Raw genomic sequence first — 21,620 nt, 5'->3', positions numbered from 1 at the left:
GAATGTCACAGACCAGCTGTAGAAAACTCACTGTCAGCACTGGCGAATTCACCTGCCGGCCGGCCCGTGCACGCGCCTGTCACAGACGTCTCCCCATCGAGTGGCCTCATGAGCATCGCTGTGAGATGCCACCCCACCTGCAGGCAGCTCAGAGCTTAAGGAAGTTCTTACCCTGGGCCTGTGTCTGCCTTCCAGGAGCATCTGTCCTTGTTCTGCCCCATGGAGTTTCACGGAACAAGTGTTCCATTGAGAAGTTGTGCAAATATCGGAAAACTATCAATTCCTTCCATTTCTCATTGTCCCCTCCCACTTTTATTTTTAATTATTATTTATTAATTATTTTTTGAGGAAGATTCGCCCTGAGCTAACATCCACTGCTAATTCTCCTCCCTTTTTTTTTTTTTGCTGAGGAAGACTGGCCCTGAGCTAACATCCACGCCCATGATCCTCCATTTAACATGTGCGACGCCTGCCACAGTGTGGCTTGACAAGCTGCCTAAGTCCTCACCCGGGATCCAAACTGGTGAACCCTGGGTCGCCAAAGCAGAGCGTGCGAACCCAACTGCTACACCACCAGGCTGGCCCCATCCCCTCCCACTTCTGATTTTTTAAACTGTATTTCTCAGCACACTTTATCTTTTATTTTATTTAACTCATTACTGTTGTTTCAAGTCTGTTTGTCATTCTCAACTCTGAGGAACACATTTTACCCCAAGACTTTCCTCTGTCAGGAGAGTCAGAGTCCCTTCCGTTGTTTCTCTCACGTCGTAATTTTGAGTGTTTTCCCAACCCTGGCTGTCTTTTCCTGGACAGACTTCTGTTTGAGAAGGTTGGCTGGAGCTTGGATTCTAGAGTCACTGGATTCTAATCCTAGTTCCAAATTTTCCTGGAAATGTGACCTTGGGCAGTCAATTTATGTAATAGAAATGACAGCAAGACCTATGGGTACACTGTGAGACTGGGATGACCAACGACCCAGGTCACTGTGACTGACTTGTGTCGTCGCCAATGCACACGGTTCCCCTTGTTTTATTTCCACATACGGCAGTCCCTCTAGAGCAGACAGCATGGCTGTGGCTGGACCTTTGCTGCTGGGCCTCACCCGTCTCCCCCAAGCAGCGACACGTGGCTCTGAGACAGCGCCTTCACCAAGGGGCACTGTCCAGGTCAGGGGAGGAGCCTGGGGGGGAGGCGAGCGGGGCTCGCTGTCCTTCCTCATGCTCTGCCCAGATTTGGGAGCAGGTGTAGGGGTCCTCCCCGCTTTGACCTGGCAACTCTGACAGTGGGACTGCCCTGTGCTTACCCTGTGGAACAGGGAGGGGCTCACTAGGCAGTCCCAGGTCTCCTCACACTGTGCAAGAGCAGAGCTCTTCATGCAGGTCAGAGCCCCGGCCCCCAGCCCGGCTCCGCTGAGGACCAGCACTTGGTGTCTGGTCGGCCGCACCCTGTTGCTGGCCTTCTGTGTGCTCGCTGTCAGGTGGCCACACGCTCTCCACCATCTTGAGAGTCTAACCTTCTATGGTTTTCGCCAGCTTCCTAGATAGGGGTTCAACCTACAACTTTGGGAAAAAGAAGGGGATTCAATGGAAGAATTGCTTGAATTCCACCAATCTGCTGCTTCTCTGCTCAGAGAGCAGAAAGAGCACTTCCTGCCTGAAGACGGGGTTCCAGGCTCCCCGACTCCCCACGTCTCTGAGAGATTTTTAAAGTACTTTCTCTTGTTCTTACTCCTTTCTGATATTGTGGAATGGTTATTACTGATTATTAACTAAGTCATGTTTAAATTTTAGAAGTCAAGCTACTTTAAAGGCCTATTTAATAAAATTTATGAAACTTTCTCCATCTCTACTCTTCTAATTCCAGAAGCTTTAATAAAGATGTGTGCTGGGACTAGTTTTAGCTTTTTTTCCTCTACCTACAGCAAGGATGGGGTGCTTTTTATTTTATTAAGCCTTTTAGCATTAATTTTTAACCTAAGCACGTATTATTTTTAAAAATTGAGAAAAAGGTCTGGTCAGAACTTGAAACATACAGAAAAGTAAAATGAAAATAAAATTGTGATTCCACCACTTAAAGAATAACCATAGTTAAAATTTTGATTTCTTTCTAACCTCTCCGTTTGCTTTTTCTAATGCTTACTGAGTGTTTAGTGACACACACACTCTCCTTATCTCCTTTTTTGTTCACTAAACATAAGGAGAGCATTTCCCATATTATTAAAATAGTCTTAAAAATGTGTGCTCTATGTGTTACATGTCACATACAGGTTAACAATGCAAAGACAACACAACAGGACATCAAGAAGGAAAGTGCTTTCGAGTCTTTGCTCACAGCCCCGCGGAGAAGCAGGGCTGGAAATGCTTCCAGCTTCCAGCCGAGGATCATAGCTCAGAGACGGAAGAACTCGGGGCTGGGGAAGATCACAGACCGGGTCAGTCACCAGCTGAGTGACCTTGGGCACAACAGGGGATCTAAGATTTGTTGGGCCTCAAGGTTCTGTCATTTTGGGGGTTCTCCCTAAGGAAAAGAATAAAAACCTTGCTCTTGAGAATTTTACTGAAACACGTGGTCCTGTAACTAAACTGCCGGGACCCCTCCCAGGGCCCTGAAACTGCGGTGCAAGTGAGGGGCCCTAAAGCTTGGTGTCACCTGCTTCAAGGCACAGCTGCCTTGGCTTGGGCGAGTGACCCACCTCATTTTCCTCTGTAAGATGGGGCTAACAGGAGCACCTCCCTCAGTAGTTCAGAGAACTGAATGAGATGCAGCCTCATAAAGCATTTGGTAAACTGCCCGGCAGGCGAGTGCTTCATAAATGTCACCTGGGTTACTATTATTACTCAGCATCATGTCCTCATGGCTGAAGTCATCTGAGCCACTTCTCAGAGACTGTTATTCATGTAAAGACAAGAAAACCGCACCTCGAGCCTTTCTGACCTGGCTCACTGGTTCATTTACTAAACACTCACCGAGTTCCTACTAGACACGATGCTGATTCCACGCTAGGCACTGGGCTCAGTTAATTCTCACTCCTCATTCTTGGGAAGCACGACTGGGAAATCTTCCCAGGACCCTCTTTGGGCACTCAGCCTGCTGTGTGGCCGGGTTTGGACGTGACCAGGGTTCCAGGGGAAGGCGCCTTCTGCCTCGTCCACTTCTGTGTCATCAGCACGTTCTGCTGTGCCTGTGACACAGCGTGCAGGTGCTCGGGGAATGTTCAACGAGTTGACACAGGGTGCGCTGGTGTTCCCATGAGGATTTTAGTTTCTTTTGCCAGCTATTCACTTTGCAAAAGTAAGCAAGATGTGTGCAAAATAGTTTGAGGCCTCTGGAAACAAGTCAAAGGTGGTTTCATAGTTAATCTTGGTTGTTTCTGCGTGACTTTATCTTATTTTATCACAACTGAAATTCTCTATAATATTACCAGGCCACACTCAGGAAGCTTCTTTCTTGTGCTAATGAAAAAATAATATGGCTACATCGGGGAAGTCCTTAGGGAACATGTCCTGTGTCAGGAAAAGCAGTTAAGCTCTGGGGTCCTAAAGGAGCCTGGGAAAGTCTAACAGAAGCTATGGGGTTGGCTGTATCATCTATTTAAAAACAGAACTGGACTTTGCAAGTTTTATGATGTCTTGGCTTATTGAAAGCTTAATTGAGAATTAAAATGTCCAGATCGTTACTTTAATGATAGCATTCAAGCATCAGAAAATACCGTGCCCAGTGAGCACTGGACACAAGTGGGGAAGACGAGACGTGACTGTGGGTAGAGCTCACATTTGTACCCATACATTTGCTTGAGACTCTGCAACCTACAACGAGTTCCCTTTCACCATCAGCATCCATCTGCTAAACCACCCCGAGGGCCGTGGGGAGCTGGAGACCAGCCTTTTTCACAGCGCCGGGACTGGCACCCAGATCCATCCAACATCATACCTCTCTTCACCATAATCATCACCCTCCTGGCCTCGCAGGAGGGCCTTCGACTCCACGGATGTCTTCAGAAGACCACGCTGATCTCTGCAGGTTTGCTGAGGCCTTCTGGTCTGTGGAGGGCGACCTGAGCCGCAGGGCACTTGGGCCCCTCAGGGCAGGCAGCTTCCTGTGCACTCCTCGGCTCAGAGCTGTAGCTGATCCTTCATGTGGCTAAGACGTGTGATTCACTGAACGTCTGCAGTCACCTGCAGGCACAGCTCTGCCTCCACCATCTAGTAGGGAAGAAAGACATTAAACATGTCACTTCCGCAAAGTGTTGCGTTTACCCACCTGGGAATGAGCCCCATGCTCCGGGGGCCTCTGAAGCACCCAACCCTCTCAACAGGCTTCTGATCAACCACCTGAAGTCCAGCACCGCAGGCTGGAGGGGAGGATGGATGGCAGGCCTGTTCCCCCGCGGGGAGGCCCCCTTTACCCGTCTACAGGCCTCAGGAGTGGTGAAACTTTACCTCCAGCGTGTTGTTTGGGAAAAACCCCTCAGTTGGCCCGATCGGGAGGCTACTAAATTCCTAGACACAGAGCTGAGAGGCCAGAAAGTGGCCTGTTGTGTCGGCAAGATGCAAACGCTGAGGCCTGGGGAGCCTTCTCCCTCCTGCCTTGGTGTCCACAGGCCCTGAGTGGGGGCCCAGGCTGCGCCCCCTCTGCAGGAGTAAAGCAGGATCCTTCACTCGGAGCCCTCCATCCGGGCAGGAATCCCCAAGGGCACTCCCTCCTCATTCTCGAATTAGTTGGACTTGAGTCCATAAACCAGGTCAAAAAATTCTGTATGGGAGCTCTAGGGGGTGGCTCTCTAGGAGGACTCAGCGCTCCCACCCCAGGCCCCTCCGTCAAACCTTCCCTTTGAAGAAAACAAACCCCAGGCTCGGGGAGCTGACGTAAACATCCTGAGGAAATAACCGTTGTAAGGCTGGCGAGCCTCATCTCCCCAAGGAAGTAATCAGCACCTCTTCCCCTGACAGCTCCAGGTGAGCGGGCGGGGCGGGGACGGGCGTGCGCCTGGCGCTCCCGTAACTGTCCGCTGACGACCAAGCGCGCTCCCGTCCATTGTCACAGTGGAGCCCCTGAACCCAGGGGCCGGGCGGGGCGGGGATGGCTCCCCAGGAAAGCAAGCCGAGGCTCCGGCGCTCGCTCGCTCTTCCCGGACCACGCGGGGAGCACCCGGGAGGCCCCTGCCTTCCAGCCCCGGGCTCGCCCCCGGCACCGCGAGGACCCGGAGGAAACCCTCCGCGCGCGCGGCCGCACGGCCTCATTGTCCCCGCCAGGCGCCCCGCCGCCCGGACCCTGGCCGTCTCGACGCCCGCCGCCCCGGCCGCTGTGCGGAACGGCCCCCGAACAAAGGAGCGGAGCGCGCGGGCCCGAGGGGCGTCCGCCCGGCTGGCGGAGGAGGGCACCCGCGAAGGGGACGGGGCGGCGCACGGGGGCAGCGTCCCGCCCGGCCGCTTTCTGAGCCTCCTTCCTGACCGAGCGCGGAAGCGCCCCTGGTGCCCCAGGAGGTGGCGCGCCCGCCGCGCCCGGCCGGCCCGTGCGCCTCCCAGGGCACCCGGAGCACGGGCCCCCGTGCGCTCCCCCCAGCCGCGCGCCCTCCCCGCGCCGTCCTCCTCGAGCGCCCGGAGCGCGGCGGGCGACGAGCGCACTCGGCCGGCGGGGCGGGCTGGGGCCGGGGCCGGGGCGGGGCTGCGCGCTCCGCCGCCGCCTTAAAGGGCCCGTCTTCGCGCGCACGGCGCATGCCCGGCGCGGGGAGGGCGGGACGCGCTCGTCCCCGCCGCCTCGGGAGCTGCAGCCGGCCTCTCCGCGGGGCTGCGCGGCGCCGGTGCGCGTGTTACCGCCCGCGGGGGCTCCGCGGGCGCGCGGGGTGTGTAGGACCCCGGCGCCGCGCATTCCGGAGGTCGCCCGCAGCTGGGCGGGCCAGACCCGCGCCGCAGCCGGGGTCTGGCTTTCTGAGCCGCAGTTTCAGGCCTGGTCGGGTGAAGCGCTGCCCAAGGGGACAGAATTGCGGGCGCGTGCGCGCGAGTGGCGATGCGGGCGGGCGTGTGCCTTTGTGTCTCGTGCGCTCCCGCGCAGGTGGGCAGCCCGCGCCGGGAGCCGCTTTGCCCCCGCGCACCAGTGCCTCGAGTCTTGCTTTCCGTGTCCGAGGGCTCGGACCGCCCTGTTGGGCACACAATAGACCCTTCTCCCGGTGGCACCTTTGGCCCTAGGGGTGGCTTATTTGGGGACACTAACGGGACTTTCTAAGGACCGCTCTCTCAGAGCCGGGCCCCTGGCATCCGAGTTGGGCGCGTTTCCTTTTCGGAGTCAGGCGAGGGAGGAGACCTGGGGACAGTACCTGTCCTCGGTTGATGGGTGCGAGCAAGTGTCCCGAGCCTGCCGGTCCCGCATTAGACAACAAAGAGAGGCGTTCGCGGCGGCGGGGGAGGGGCGCGGCCGGGCGGAGGACTGGGCGGGCTGCGGCGAGCGCGGGGCGGGGGCGCTGGAGCTCCGCTCGCTCAGCCAGCGGCCTCCGCCCGCCCCCGGCCCGGCGCGCGCCAATCGCCTCCCCCAGCGATAGTGTCAGTAGCATTGTAGTGTCAGCTCCCGCCGGTGACGTTGCGCCTCCCTCGTCCCCCTCCGGAGCAGTCTGGCTGCAGAGGCTCAGTCAAGAGGCGGGGAGGAGAGGAGGAAAAAGCGCTGAGTGAGGGCGGGCGGGCGGGCGGGAGGGAGGGAGTGGAGGAGCTGGGGAGGGGCTCCTTAAAGAAACGCTGCTGTCGCTCGCCTGCTCGCTTCTCGCTCGGCATTGTGGCCAGCCAGCCGGGCACTCGGGGGCACGCGCGGCTGCCGCTCGAGCTCTGCCCCCACCCCACCCGCCGGCAGATCTGGGGTGGGGACCCAGGCAGGGGCTCCTGCAGCCACTGCCCGGCGCGGACCGTACGGAGCGAACCACTCCTCTCGGCGCCGAGAAAGGAGCAACGGAGCCCTCTGCAGCCGGCCTGCCTCCCCGCCCCTGACCACTCGCTTCCCGGCTGCCTTTGTGGCCGCAGCTCCTCGCCGCCGAGCCGAGGGCCGGCGGGGGCGCGGCGCGCACGGCGGAGCGATGCCCAGCTCGCTGTTTGCAGACCTGGAGCGCAACGGCAGCGGCGGCGGAGGGGGCGGCAGCGGCGGCGGCGGCGGCGGCGGCGGCGGCGGCGGCGGCGGCGGGGGAGAGACCCTAGATGACCAGAGAGCCCTGCAGCTCGCGCTCGACCAGCTCTCCCTTCTGGGGCTGGACAGTGACGAGGGCGCCTCTCTATACGACAGTGAGCCGCGCAAGAAGAGCGTGAACATGACCGAGTGCGTGCCGGTGCCCAGTTCCGAGCATGTCGCCGAGATCGTGGGGCGACAAGGTGGGTCCCGCAGGGATGGGGAGCTGCAGGGGAGGGGGTCTCGGGCCACCGCCCCGCGGTGAGGAAGCGAGAGGGATCGAGATACGCGGCGCAGGGGAGCCTAGAGGAGGGAGGAAGAGCCGCGCGATGGGCCGGCGCCCCAGACAAAGAAAGTGCAGCCGGGCTGCGTCCCAGAGCCGCGCGCGGCCGCGGCGGGGTGCACTGTATCCTGCTAAGAACACTGCCTGCTCCCGGAGGGCCCCCTGCCCAGCCCACCCTGGGAAATGCAATTTAAATACGAGATGCTTGGGGGAGGGGGCCTTTGATCGGTCCTTCGGGAGCGGAGGAGGAGGAGAGAGTGTCGGATGGGAGGAGGGTTCTGGATTTCTGCAAAGCGGAATGGAGCCCAGAGGAGGAACAATGGGTCCCGGGCCTGCCCTCCCTTCCCACCCGCCCCCCGCGCTGGGGGCTCGCGGCTCCGGCCGGCTTCCCTGAACCCCCTTCGCCGCGTGTCAGGGCGGACGGCGCGCCCCGCTGGGTCCCAGCCGCATCTCCCCAGCGGACTTTTTCTGGGAGCCTCGGGTTTGACTCGGGACTACTGCAGTCCTCGGGGGAGGGCTGGGCTGTTCCTCGAGCGCCTCGCGGGTAGAACCGCTTCCCAGCCCGTGGCGCGGCCCGGGGTCAGCGAGGGAGCCGCCCCCTCTCCGCCCATCGCGTGTCCTGCCGTCGCGGGCTGTCCCAGGTCTCTGCGGTTACCCCGGGATGATGGGCGTGTCTGTCTCTCTCTCCCACTCCCTCCCCTGCACCCTGACTCGCAGGTTGTAAAATCAAAGCGCTGCGGGCGAAGACCAACACTTACATCAAGACCCCGGTTCGCGGGGAGGAGCCTGTCTTTGTTGTGACGGGCAGGAAGGAGGATGTGGCCATGGCTCGGAGGGAGATCATCTCTGCCGCCGAGCACTTCTCCATGATCCGCGCCTCGCGGAATAAGAACACGGCGCTCAACGGCGCAGTGCCCGGGCCGCCCAACCTGCCTGGGCAGACCACGATCCAGGTGCGGGTGCCCTACCGCGTGGTAGGGCTCGTGGTGGGGCCCAAGGGCGCCACGATCAAGCGCATCCAACAGCAGACGCACACGTACATCGTGACGCCCAGCCGCGACAAGGAGCCGGTGTTCGAGGTGACCGGCATGCCAGAGAACGTGGACCGCGCGCGCGAGGAGATCGAGGCGCACATCGCCCTGCGCACGGGCGGCATCATTGAGCTCACAGACGAGAACGACTTCCACGCCAACGGCACGGATGTGGGCTTCGATCTGCACCATGGGTCCGGCGGGTCCGGCCCAGGCAGCCTGTGGAGCAAGCCCACCCCCAGCATCACGCCCACCCCAGGCCGCAAGCCCTTCTGTAGCTACCGCAACGACAGCTCCAGCTCGCTCGGCAGCGCCTCCACAGACTCTTACTTCGGCGGGGGGACCGGCGGCAGCGCAGCCGCCACCCCGCGCCTGGCGGACTACAGTCCCCCCAGCCCGGCGCTCAACTTTTCGCACAACGGAAACAACAACAACGGCAATGGATACACCTACGCAGCGGGGGAAGCTTCCGTGCCTTCCCCCGACGGTTGTCCGGAGCTACAGCCCACCTTCGACCCGGCTCCTGCTCCCCCGCCTGGGGCGCCTCTTCTCTGGGCCCAGTTCGAGCGGTCCCCGGGAGGCGGACCTGCAGCTCCCGCGTCCTCTTCCTGCTCTTCTTCTGCGTCTTCGTCCGCTTCGTCCTCCTCAGTGGTCTTTCCTGGGGGCGGCGCCGGCGCGCCCTCCAACGCCAACCTGGGGCTGCTGGTGCACCGTCGGTTGCACCCGGGCACCAGCTGCCCTCGCTTGTCCCCGCCCTTGCACATGGCCCCGGGGGCGGGCGAGCACCACCTGGCTCGCCGGGTCCGCAGCGACCCGGGCGGAGGGGGCCTGGCCTACGCCGCCTTTGCCAACGGGCTGGGGTCGCAGCTGCCCGGCCTGCAGCCTTCGGACACGTCAGGCTCCTCGTCGTCGTCCAGCTCCTCCTCCAGCTCTTCCTCCTCCTCCTCCGGGTTGCGGCGGAAGGGCAGCCGCGATTGCTCCGTGTGCTTCGAGAGCGAAGTGATCGCCGCGCTAGTGCCCTGCGGCCACAACCTCTTCTGCATGGAGTGCGCAAACCGCATCTGCGAGAAGAGCGAGCCCGAGTGCCCGGTCTGCCACGCGGCGGTCACTCAGGCCATCCGCATCTTCTCCTGAAGGCAGCGCGCGCCTGCGCGCCCCGCGCGAGGGAGGGGAGACCCCTCGCCCGGTCCTCGCTCCTCAGCGCCGCTGCCTCCTTGGTGCCCCACCTCCTCCTCCTCCCCTGCTCGCACTCTGAGATCCCAGAGGAGCTTGGAAAGCTGTAGTATCCGCTCATTTTTAAAATTTAATTTTTAAACGAAGGAACTTGCCAGGATATCTGCATCGAGAGTACTGCGGCCTAGGGAGCCTGTGAACCACCCGATTGCATGCTCTATAGATAATAGGAAGGCGACATTCTAGTGATGATAGTTTTTACACTGTACCCAATAGGAAGCTCCCAAAAGAAGAAAACCCCATAAGTGTTCCATTTTCTTAAAGTAGGAAAAAAATGGACAGTAATTATTATGAAGATGATGATAATAGTGTATGGGTTGTGTGGACTGTGTAGTGTGTCCCCTTGTGGCTGCGTTCCTACCATGCTTATTACAGAACGCGGTGGATCCTTTTTGAATGTTCGTGGAAGGGCCAGGAGTTCCTGTGAAACCAGGATACTGCAGCTTTATTAAAGTTAAAGAAACTGTAACATATCTCTTATATATTAAAAACATTTAAAAGTTTTAAAGAGAAATTGCATTAATACAGATTGAAGTATTTTATTCTTTTTTGACTTGAAAAATTATATTTCATATTGCAAAGATGTTTACAAGTATTTTAATTTAAGTTCAGTGAACTTTTTTGTAGCTGGGTTAAATCTTTTTATTTTAGTATGGCCTTATGGCAAAGAACACTGTATTATTTTAATAATCACACAATTGTGACAAACCATAAAATGTGTAATGTTTTGAACAGTATTCTGTTGGGATGGAGATTTTATAGGTTCAGACAAATCTTCTACGTCTGCTTCACCCAGCATATTTTCTATTCAGTGATATAAAGCATATTTTATTCTATATTATTACAAAAAAACGGAGATGTAAAAACATGTCAAAAGGAACTGTTGATGCTTTCTAACATTTGTATAAATAGAATTCAGTGCAAGTTACAACAATTCTGTTGCACCACTCTAGTTTTAGTATTTCTATTTTAATACATTTGTTTACCACTCGTTTATGTATATGTAGGTGACGTTACTTGAGCTTAAATGTACTTTACTGAGCAAAGTTTAAAAAACAAAGTATATTTTATTTTATGATAAGGGGCCTTTAACCTCATGGTCAAATACTAATATTATATTTGCTGAGACAAGATTTGAAATTGTATCAAGAGTTTTATTTTTCTGACATTTAAAGTTCTACATAATAAAGGTAAAACTTAAGTAATGGTGCTACTTCATTTTTTAAGTATTTCTATATAAATAAAATATTGAAGAAAATCGATTTTGTGTGGTGACTTGATTTTTTTCTCGGCCCCTTGGCGTCTACCTGCGCAAGGATCTGTCTTAAAGTGATGAGTTGAGTATAGACCTTCAGGGTGTATCATGTCCGTATTTTATCTATAGGACGGACTTTCGCGAGGCCAGAGTTGGGTTTGGTGGAATATACAGGCCGTGGGAAACAATATTTTTAAAAAGTTGACAATTTCTGCTGGATCAGGGCTTACTTCTCCATTAGAAGTAGTGGGCACACTGCCTGGGGCTCATGATGCCTTTAGAGGCCCAGGAAAACATTTAATTTCTTTTAAAATTAGAAGGAAAAAAAAAAACCCAAAGGAAATGAAAACATTCAAAGGGAATATTTTACTTTTCAGGCCCAGAAAAACCTGTTAAAATTTGTCTAAAACATTAAGAAAATAAAATATTAAAGTATTTAAAGTTACATTAAAAATAACTTTTATTATGATTGTTGTGGAGGAAGAAGCGTGTGAAAGCAAAAGTGCGAGGTCCTGGGAGAGTCTTACCCCAGCCACCAGGCGGGCTTCCCTAAGTGGAGAGGCCTGAGAGCTGTGCTTGCTGGGGTGGGTCCTGTTGAGGGTCACTTCCTCCGGGGAAGCCGAAGCCGTGGGAGGACAGTTTCTGCTTGTGGTGGAGCCCGCTGGATTGGAGCGCTGTTCTTAACAGGCTTCTGCTGGCAGGGCAGGCTAATTGGTGTTGACAGGCTGCGGGTGTCAACCGTTTGTTGTTGTTTGAGAGAAGTTTGTGTTTGCTTTCGGCAGGCTGCACCTGCGCCCGCCTGGCTGTGGGGCTTTGTCAGGGGATGGAGCGGCGTGCTTTCCCTTGACCTGAACTCTGCCTTCCAGAGAGCATTTAGGGATGACCAGACCACACCACCGAATTTCCAGCAAACTTCCCGGCTGGGCTGCCCCAGGAGGATGGTCTGCCTGGCCTGTGGCGGGCTTTTATTTGACTCTGTGCTGAGGGGTGACATTTAGCAGGTGAGTCCAAAGAGAAGGCTAAAAGATATGTTGGTGGCTCCTCTTTTCCCCAATGTTTTTGTTTGTCTGGAAATTTAGTCACTGTGTGCATCATAGCTCCTGATTCGCTTGGTTTAAAGGATGCTGTGTACAGGCAGGAGGTAGGTGAGAGGAGAAAAAGGAGTGGCTCCGCTTGGGAAATTTCTGGTGTTGTCTTCAACTCTGGAACCTTCCCAGGCAGTGTTTGCCTCCTTCTCTTCTCCGTCAAGGACTGGCTGGGGTTTGCTGAGGTCTGGTAAGGAGCAGCGTGACAGAGCCCAGTTCCACCTTCCCTTCAGCTGATCGGAAACGCCCAGAACAGAACAGAGGTTCTTTTTACACGTTCTTCTTTAGTCATGTGACTTTGCTCTTCTGCTTTGGCGGAATGATGGTGGAGAAGGCAAAGAGAACTCAAAGCCTTGATTGCTGAGTTTCTCAGGGACTCTTACACATTGAGATTTCTTGTGGTCCATATGCTGCTTTGGAAAATGAGAAAAGATCCAATTTTGAGGCTGCTGACGTACCCTTGGATGGCTTGTGTTTCTTTGCTGTGAGAGGTCCCCTTTGTTGACATGAAACTTTTGGATATATTATCAATAAAACTAGGCTCCTGGAGAGGAGAGAGAGCCGTCTACCATTGGTCTCCCCCGCAGAGCAGGCCCTTGTCACCTGCAGAGACGCGGGCACATCTCATGTGGTACTAGGTGGCATTAGCTTTTGATCCAAGGCAAGCCTTTGTCCCATCCCCAGGCTCCCCAAATGACAACTGTGGAGGTGGTCCCTGGCTGTGGAGGTAACAGTTAGAGGGGTGAGAGGTGCCACATTTATGCCCCACAGCTGCCAGCAGCATCCCTTTCTCCTTCTGTGCCCTCTGAGATCGTCTTTGTGCAGGAGCAAGAAGCCAGCTAACAGGCGTCTCTCCTCTAATCGCTGTTCCACGTCTCTTTCTTTATGGAGACCAGTGGTTCTCAGCTGGGGGTGATTTTGGCCCCCGCCCCCCGCCGATTTGCCCAAATATTCAAAGGGCAGTCCCCCAGACTCAGACCTGGGTTTTCCAGCTCCAGCTCACACTCTTTCCGTCTTGTCAGGCTGCCCATGGCTGTGAGATGAATTCATGGAGAAATTCTGGAAACGATCTGTGCCAGCAGCTCACTCTTCTCTCCCTGTTTCGTGGGTCCCCGTAACCTACTCAAAGTGGCGCTTGGGAAAAGCCCTCTTATCATCAGTGAATTTCAGGCACAGGGGGATCCACAGCTTGTATCTCTTAAACCTTATCTTTCCAGGAAATGTGAACAAATTTGCCCCGTTTCAAGGGGTTTTGAGCCCGCTGGCCAGTGTAATGCTGGTGGTAATTGTCTTAGAGCTTTACGGGGGCGAGGTAACTTGGGAAGAGACGGGATTATATTGGCTACACCCACTGTTTCTCACCTTAAGAGCGTCTTTCCCTCCCTGGCTGGGGAGCAAGGGCCCTTCTAATGCTGACTCCCGCCGCCTCCCTTTTGCCCTCCTCTCTCCCCTGACCTGGTCAAAGCCTGACCTGCCGCCTCCCCTCCCGGTGACACTTACAGTGCTGGAGGCTCTCTCCCCACACTGTCAAGGCCAACCTGCTGTCCAGGACGGGGAAAGGGAGGCAGAGTTAAACATCCCTCACTTGGCCCCGTGGACGCCAGTGATGAAGCAGCTTACTGAGCCCTCCTCACTCTGAACCAGGCACTGTGCTGAGGGTTGGACATTCACGCCGCCCGATGAGACAGGTACGAATGAACTCAACTCACAGTTGAGGAAGGTGGGTTGGAGAGAAGTTAAATGACTTACATAAGGCCATGCAGTCGATCAGTGTCGGACCCAGGATTCCAGCTTGAGTCCATCTAAATCCAGAGCTCACATCTTTACCGCTTCAGGAAAACGGTTTCCGTTTTCAGAAAAACGGTTTGTCTAGGAGGTATTTTCAGAAAAAGTGAGGACTCATTCATCACAAAATAGCCACCCACGGGAACGATGCTCCTTCTGAATGATAAGCGTTATTGATCTGAAGGCTGGCTCAGGGCTCGGTTATAGAGACTCTGGGCGGCTCACGAACACAGCTGAGAATCAGAAGCATGGAAAGCGCCTTATGAGCACGGGGCCTTTCTGTGACGTGTGTTCCAAAGCCTGTCACCTCTTGACTGTTTTCTGACCATCTGAGCAGTGAATATTCAGCTAATTCTATAATGTTTCCTTCCAGGTAGATTAAAAAAAAACAGCACTTGATGAGGTTAAAATGAGAACAGAATTCTCTCTCTTTCTCTCTAAAAAAAGCTCCATAAAAATGTCACATGAGCTAATTTAGACAGTGACTAAAAGATGCCAAAACGCTGACTGAAAAGTGAAATGTGGTCCGTTGTTTGGTCTCCATAATGCCCAGCTCCTCGTTCGGCTGTTTTTTTTTCTCTCCCATTGACTTCATTTTCTAGGGCATTTATCACACCCCGTGGGATCTGGGCATGGTCTAAAAATGGCATTAGGGTTGCTGTCCACGCCGTGAATCTTTTTTCGTGCAAGGTGTGGGGGAAACAGACGGTGGGTCTCTGCGTCTACTCATCTGTGGAAAGAGCCATGGTCGGCTTCCCTCCGGGTCATCAGCCGCGCTGCGTCCCTCTCTGGGGCTTACACCCCCTTCTGTAGGGGCACCTGCCAGGGCTTTTCACCATTGTTTGTTTCCTTATCTTTTCTCCCCTCTAGGTTGAGAATGGCTTGAGGGCAGGGGTCTCTTTTTCCATCTCTATGCCCCCCAAACCCAGTACAGAGCCGGGCCCACAGGGGTGCTTAGTACACACTTGGACAATTAGTGAAAAGGGTGTTTTACCAGAAATAAGCTGTATGCCCATCGATAGGGGACTTGTTTGTTAAGTTATGTAATTTCCACACAGTGGAATTCTAGGTATTGTAATAAATGGGGGGTCACCGTGACGTCTGTAAGGGCAAACGAAAAGGATAAGCTTTTGTGGAAAAAAAGTTTTATATGCGTAGAAAAGTCTTAGAGGCTGTCATGATAGGCAGTGTTAAGATGACGCTCGCCTCCAGGTGTGCACAGCCTGTGAAAGCCCCACGAGGGCTGGACTTTGTGACTTGGCTCTGATGAAGAGAATCTGGCATGAGCGACAGGATGTCACTTCTGAAATTAGGTTCTAGGAAGGCGGGCTTCCATCTTAGATGTGATCTCACAGGTCTCTCACTCTAGGTGTAGCCAGCTGCCCTGTCCTGAGGCAGCCCCAGGAGGGGTCCATGTTGGGGAAAGTGAGGGAGATCTCTGGCCACGAGGAGCGGAGGTTCTCAGTCCGGCAGCTCAGGAGGGACTGAGCCCCACCAGGAACCCTGTGAAAGGACCTGGGAGCAGATCCCCTCAAGTTAAGTCTTCAGACGAGATTGCAGCCCTGGCCAACGTCTCGTCTACAACCTCATAAGGGACCTTGAGTCAGAGACACACAACTAAGCCAAACCCTGCCCCCTGACCCGCAGAAACCATGAGAAAATAAACACTTGTTGTTTTAAGCCTCAAAGTTTTAGGGCAATTTTTATGCAGAAATAGAAAACAAAACAGATACGCAATTATCTGTTAAACGGTGGTCATCTTTGGAGAATAAGACTAGTATTTGGGAGTGATGACAGAAAACTGGCTTTGCCAGTTACTAGCTGTGTAACCTGGGAAAGTTACTGCACTTCTCTGTGTCTCAGTTTTATCATGTATGAAACGGAGGTGATAATCGTAACAAACCTCAAAGGGTTTCTCTGAGGAGCATTTAGGATGGCGCATGACTTGTGGTGACTGCTGTCTATCTCTGTCTATGTAATACATTTGCTCTTATTATTATTTTTTCATTTTATATCCCCATGACCTTTGGATTATTTTACCATATGATTATTTTACTTTTGTAGGTCAAAAATAACTTTAAAATTTTAAAGTAGAATGCATGAGTGGTGTTTGTCAATTTTGCCTCAGCCAAATCTTCTACATAGAACATTGTGATGGACAACATATCTTTAAAAGTGATACAGTGCTATTGCTTGATTTTATACAGGATAAATTATACTTTTAAAATGATTTCATAGAAATTATCTCACAGCAGACACATGAGGTGGTGGATGAATTATTATCCTCATTTTATAGCTCAAGAAACTGAGCTTAAATGTGTTGCCCAAGGGGGAATCATCGGTAAAGCGGAGACTAGAGATTTCTGGAAACCAGCATCTTTCTAACCATGCCCTGTGCAGACATACAGAAAATTCCTGCTTTTATAGAGCAGCCAGGAGTGGCCAAATAATTTATGCGTAAATTTAATAGGTTGCCTACTGAAAATCCCAAATCTTCCGCCCATGGATTTAGAGTCCACTGAACACACTTCTCATTCAAAACCTGGTGGTGTTGCCTCGATGTTCCTCTGAGGACTCAGCAGGCTCTTCAACATGAGTGGACTGGACTGCAAGGACATTATCACTGGGAATCCTCGATAAACAGGATGAGGACCTGGGGTTACGTATCACAGCCGCTCTCCTCTGGTGCACCTCCTAGACGGTTCACTCACCCGCAGTTCCTGTTCTGAGAACCCTGCTCTACTGTCAGTCTCTGCTCCAAGTTTGGCAAAATTACTTTGTATCCTTCATCCCCAGTTTCTCAGCTGGAATATTGGGAGGATGGACTAGTTTATTGCTTTGTAAACTAGTTCCTTGAGCTGCCTGCTTGAGAGTAACCTGGAGAAGGTGCATAAAGTAGAAATTCCTGGGTGCACCCCTTGAAATTCTTACTCAGTACACTGGGATTAAGCCTGGAAATCTGCAGTTGAAAAAACCCCTTCTATCCATCAATAGGGATGGGTAGTTAAAGATATAAATATATGCCTTGGACAACTCTGCAAAATGCTGTACAAAGGACGAAGCGGCTTAATTTGCATTGATATTGAACAATCTTCAGAATGTATTATTAAGGGGAAAAATTACGGTGCATTTTAGTGTACGCCGTATGTTACATTTGTACTAAAATCATATGACATCCATACGAGTGCGATTGTGTGTCCACAGACGACACCGCAGAGGAGGGAGGTGGGGGGTTGGGGGTCAGGGGCTGGAGAGCATTACTTTTCCCTCTATTTCCTTTTGTAGTGTTTGGATCTTTTTAAAAAAGTATACATGTTACCTTTTCAAAAACATTTTTCTTTACTTGATAGTGATGTGTCAATGTTTGTTCATTGATTGTATCAAATCCGCCACACTAATGTGGGATATTGATGGTCAGCAAGGTTGTGTGTGGGGTGGGGGGAGACTAGGTGGGAACTGTCTGTACTTTCTGCTCAATTTTAGTGTGAACTTAAAACTTCTCTAGAAAATAAAATCTACCAATTAAAACAATTTTTTGTAAGAGTTAGGCATGGTGAATACATATATGAGTGAATGTAAGTCCTGATTCATTGATTGACTGATTGATTGATAAAAGCTGCTCCAAGACTCTGATGGGAAGCGGGGTTTGGGATCCGCTGGACCCGCCTCAGGCCCCCCAGGGACGTGTCCTGTGAAGGGAGGAGTGGAAGGTGAGTTCGCAAAGGCAGGTCAGATGTGGATTGCAGAGGACCTGAAAAGCCCAGCTGAGAGTTTTGGGGGGAGCTTTGCAGGGATCAGGGAACCCTGTTTTCTGGTGACCATGAGCCGGGTGGGCTGGGAAAATGCCTGGTCAGGCTGGAGGGGGGTGGAGGAGGAGCCCTGGCCGTGATCTGGGAGGTCGTGGCGAGGCCTGAGGTACAAAAGCATCAGGGACGACGGAGGTGAAGGGAGAGTTGAAAGGCACTTGAGAAACTGTTAGTCTGAATTGTGTGGAATTGCTGATGTTGGACTGTTTTGACCGTTTTGACCTACAATAACTGCAATTTCACACGCTTCAAACCAACAGGATTGACAGCGCCAGGTGGCCGAGGGGATCCCTGAGGAGTGGGATGGACAGGGCGATTTGGGGGTTCAAGTCTCCGCGGCTAGGTCACTGTTATTAAAAATGGAGGGATGAGGATGTTTGACGTGACGACTAAAGGAAGCGTCGCGAGTTTAGAGCAAATGCTTTCGCTTATTGTTTCCTCAAAACGTCTTGTGTTTTTACATGTTTGTGCCTTCACCTGAACTAGTCCCTCTGCTGAGGAAATGTGTTGATTTTTTTACAAAAACAAAGATCCAAGTGGAACCCTGGTGAGACAGATAGAAGAAAGTTGTACCTGGAGCAGTTTGTGAATCACTGGGCTGGAGGGAGATTGTCAAAGATTTGAAAGGTGAAGACAAGTGTTTACGCTGAATATGGCTGGGAAGGGCCTTGAACAGAGCGCAGCCTAAGGAAGGTATTTTAGGAAGAGGAAGTTGCTGGTGTTGGCAGGACTCGACTTGCCAAAGGGATCAGCGACCCAAGATGGAGGTGGTGAGGGCCCAGGGAGAGAGCAATGGGTTGGGAAGGAGGAATGAAAGGAGGTGCTTTGTGGCTTAGCAGACTCTTGGCGAAGAGGAGAATTAAATGTCACCTAGTTCTAACAGTACCTCTGTCAACGCTGGAAGCCCCTTTTCCGCCTACCATTTTCTTGAAGACTTAGGGCAATGAAAGTCCTGACTTTGCGCCTTTGGGCAGGTCCAACCCTGAGAAAGCTGGTCCTTGCCTGGAGTCAAAAGCCGAAACTCCACCCAAAAGCTTTCACTTTGTGGCTCAAATCAAATTTATCTTTTACCTGGCAGCCCATCAGGGATTTGAGGACACCGACCACGAGCCCCTGAGTCTCCTTGTTTCCTGCTACCCAGCCCTAGGGGCTTCGACTTTTCTCTCCACGATGTGCTTGCTCTGCTCACCTGAGCTCTGGCGCTGTGACTGGACGATTGCACCGCAGGCGCCGACCCTCGGGAGCAGAGCGGGGGCAGCCTCCTTCCATTCATGTGGCCTTAGGAAGCATTCGCTGTCTATACTGAAGTCTACACTGCTGGCCTCTACTGAAGCCAGTCCTGACACAAGTCGTGAAGGCTTCATCACGCTTGCTGCCAGATGCAGGGCCAGCTTGGTGAGCACTGGATGTAGAGCATGGGGAAGACTGGGCTTCCTCTCCAAATAGAGCCTCTGTCCGGGGGTTTGGCCATGTTCTTTCCCAAACACCTAAGACGTGTTGGGGAGGAGTGGGGATTGGATTTGAAACCATAAGTAGATTGGAAGTCCAGAAGAGGCTGCAGGGCATTTTTTTTTAAACCACTTTATTGAGGTACAGTCGACATATAAAAAGTGGTACATGTTTAATATATGCATTTACTTACATTTTTACATGCAAATTTAGTGTATTTAATTCAGTGAGTTTGGAGATAAGTATATGCCTGTGAAACCATTACCACCGTTAAGGCCACAGACATATTATCACCTCCCGAAGTTTCCTCCTGCCCCTTTAGTATTATTATTATTATTTTTTTTATGGTAAGAACACTTAATATAAGATCTTCCCTCTTAGAAAATTGTAAGCACACAATGCAGTGTCGTCAGCTACAGGCGCAATGCTGTATAGTGGGTCTCCAGAACTTACTCTGCACAACTGAAGTTAGAGCGCTTTGGTCGTCACCTCCCCATCTCCCCGTCCCCCAGCCCCTCACAGTCACTATTCCTCTCTCTGCTTCCGTGAGTCTGACTATCGCACGCATGAGTGAGATCACACAGGGTTTGTCCTTCTGTGTCTGGATATTTCACTTGGCACGATGTCCTCTGGGCCCATCCGTGTTGTCACAAATGGCAGGATTTCTTTCTGTTTTCAGGCTGAATAATATTCCATTGTGGAATATGGAATGGTATCTATTCCATAAACACGCTGCATTTTCCTTGTCCGTCCATCTGTCCATGGCACTTAGGCCGCTTTTGTACTGTGGTGGGTATGAGTAACACTGTGGTGACCGTGGTGAGCGGGTTTTGTGACTACTTCCTGACTTCTCCCCCTGTCTCCTTTCAGTTCACGCAGAGAGGGCTCGGATGGGTGTGCAGGTTTCCCTCCACTTTCTTCCATTCCTCCCTCTTCTTTCTCTGCCATGGTCCTCTTGATTTTCTCTGTTTTCGTGTCCTCCCGTGAGAGCTCCATCTCCGTCCTGAAGGAGGAACGTAAAGTCCTTGATGTTCTAACGCCGCTCCAGGTGGGGGCTTGTTGGTGCTGTGCACACAGGAGAGAGTGTGAGTCTTTCTGACCCTGGAGAGGGGCATCTATGAGACAGTCAAATCTGTCCAACATCACCAGCTTCTCATGGCACAGCGTCGAGATGTTATTTTACTAACAGGTCCCTCTTTTTTTATTATGTTTAACTTAAAAAAACTGTGGTAAAATATACATAACATGAAATTTACCATTTTAAGCATTTTTAACTGTACAGTTCGGTGGCATTAAGTACATTCGCATTGTTGTGCAACCAGCATCCATCTCCAGGACTTTTTCATCTTCCAGAACTGAAGCTCCGTCCCCATTAAACACTCAAGCCCTCCCTTCCCCAGCTGACGATTCTAAGTCATAGCCCTGTTTTTTATATTCTTGCTCATCACAGATTTCCATCCCACCAGGGGAAGGTGGATGGGAAAAAGCCGGTGGAGGGGAAGCAGCTTGCACACAGGGGCCTGGTGACATTCTGACTGTGCTGCGACGTCTAGCCTCCCCTCCACCCGCAGGCTCTCGGTGGGAGCTCAGATCAGCCCGGGGGAAAGGCTACACCTGTTGAGGATGATGTCAAATAAGAAAGAACTGTGCTTCAATGGGAGGACTGGGGACAATGGTTTATACGCAACTCAAAACAATTTGCTTTAGGTTTATCTTGATTGTGGATATTAAAAGGTCTATTTCCATATCCTGAGGCGAACCATGCATTTAGGAGCACAGACAGACAGGATATAAAGTAGAGGAGAATATCATGAAAGAGCCCCAATGTGCCTGCTTATTTCGAAAGGGTGTACAAGTGCGTGTGCACGTGGGCATGCGTGTGTGTGTGTGTAGCTTAACAATGTTCCCCAGCCTTCTCCTGGGTGTGGTTTTACATAATTGTTTTAACCAAAGTGTATACAACTAGAGAGATCATCTGGAAATCTCCACTGTTGATTTAAGTAGATGTTGATGCTAATAGGTGACAGGTACATAATCTCCGTTTATAGGAATGAGTAGATTTCTGAAAGATCATTTATTTAATCTTTTCTGAAATTAACTTTAGAAATTCTACACATTTAAGGTTAAACATTTGTTACCTACTTTGAATTTACTACAGCAAAGTGTTTTTAGAAAAATCCTGTATTTATGAGCATTTATTTACATGGTCAAAGGTAGAAAATTCTTAAGACATGTAGAAATGTAGCATCAAAGATTTGCTGAAAATTTGTATGAGGTGTAGCTAAGCTGTGGAAGCTGGAGGAGAAACAACAGGAGCACTTGAGAAGAGATCTCGAGGAGCCCGGAAGATGGACAAAGAGCGTCCGGGAGGGAGAAGAGCGCCGCAGAGAGTAAGAAAGATTAAACAAACAGGCAGACAAGACGCAAATAATCAACAGGCAGTAATTAAGACGGAGAGCACAAAATAGGAAACATGTGTTCCAGCCGTGAACACGGAACGCAAGATGCTGGGAACAGGGTTAAACCAGAAATTGAGTAAACACTAAAGTG

The 21,620-nt window shown here is 52.2% G+C and overlaps 1 protein-coding gene and 1 long non-coding RNA gene across 2 annotated transcripts; one reads left to right on the top strand and one right to left on the bottom strand.

Moving 5' to 3' along the window:
* Positions 1-604: 604 nt before the first annotated feature.
* Positions 605-5,606, bottom strand: LOC124235798 (uncharacterized). The gene is made up of 3 exons (XR_006887569.1): positions 3,931-5,606; positions 2,967-3,325; positions 605-1,559 (listed from the first exon to the last, which is right to left on the bottom strand). It is a non-coding gene; the product is annotated as an uncharacterized LOC124235798 (long non-coding RNA).
* Positions 5,607-6,740: 1,134 nt separating this feature from the next.
* On the top strand, positions 6,741-10,890 carry MEX3B (mex-3 RNA binding family member B). The gene is made up of 2 exons (XM_046654207.1): positions 6,741-7,346; positions 8,144-10,890. The coding sequence occupies exons 1-2, from the start codon at positions 7,058-7,060 to the stop codon at positions 9,589-9,591; spliced, it is 1,737 nt and encodes a 578-aa protein (XP_046510163.1). The 5' UTR covers positions 6,741-7,057; the 3' UTR covers positions 9,592-10,890.
* The last annotated feature ends 10,730 nt before the right edge of the window (positions 10,891-21,620 follow it).

This window comes from Equus quagga, chromosome 2 (genome assembly GCF_021613505.1).
Source record: "Equus quagga isolate Etosha38 chromosome 2, UCLA_HA_Equagga_1.0, whole genome shotgun sequence".
NCBI classification, from domain to species: Eukaryota; Metazoa; Chordata; class Mammalia; order Perissodactyla; family Equidae; genus Equus; species Equus quagga.
This window is presented reverse-complemented; position numbering and strand designations above follow the sequence as displayed.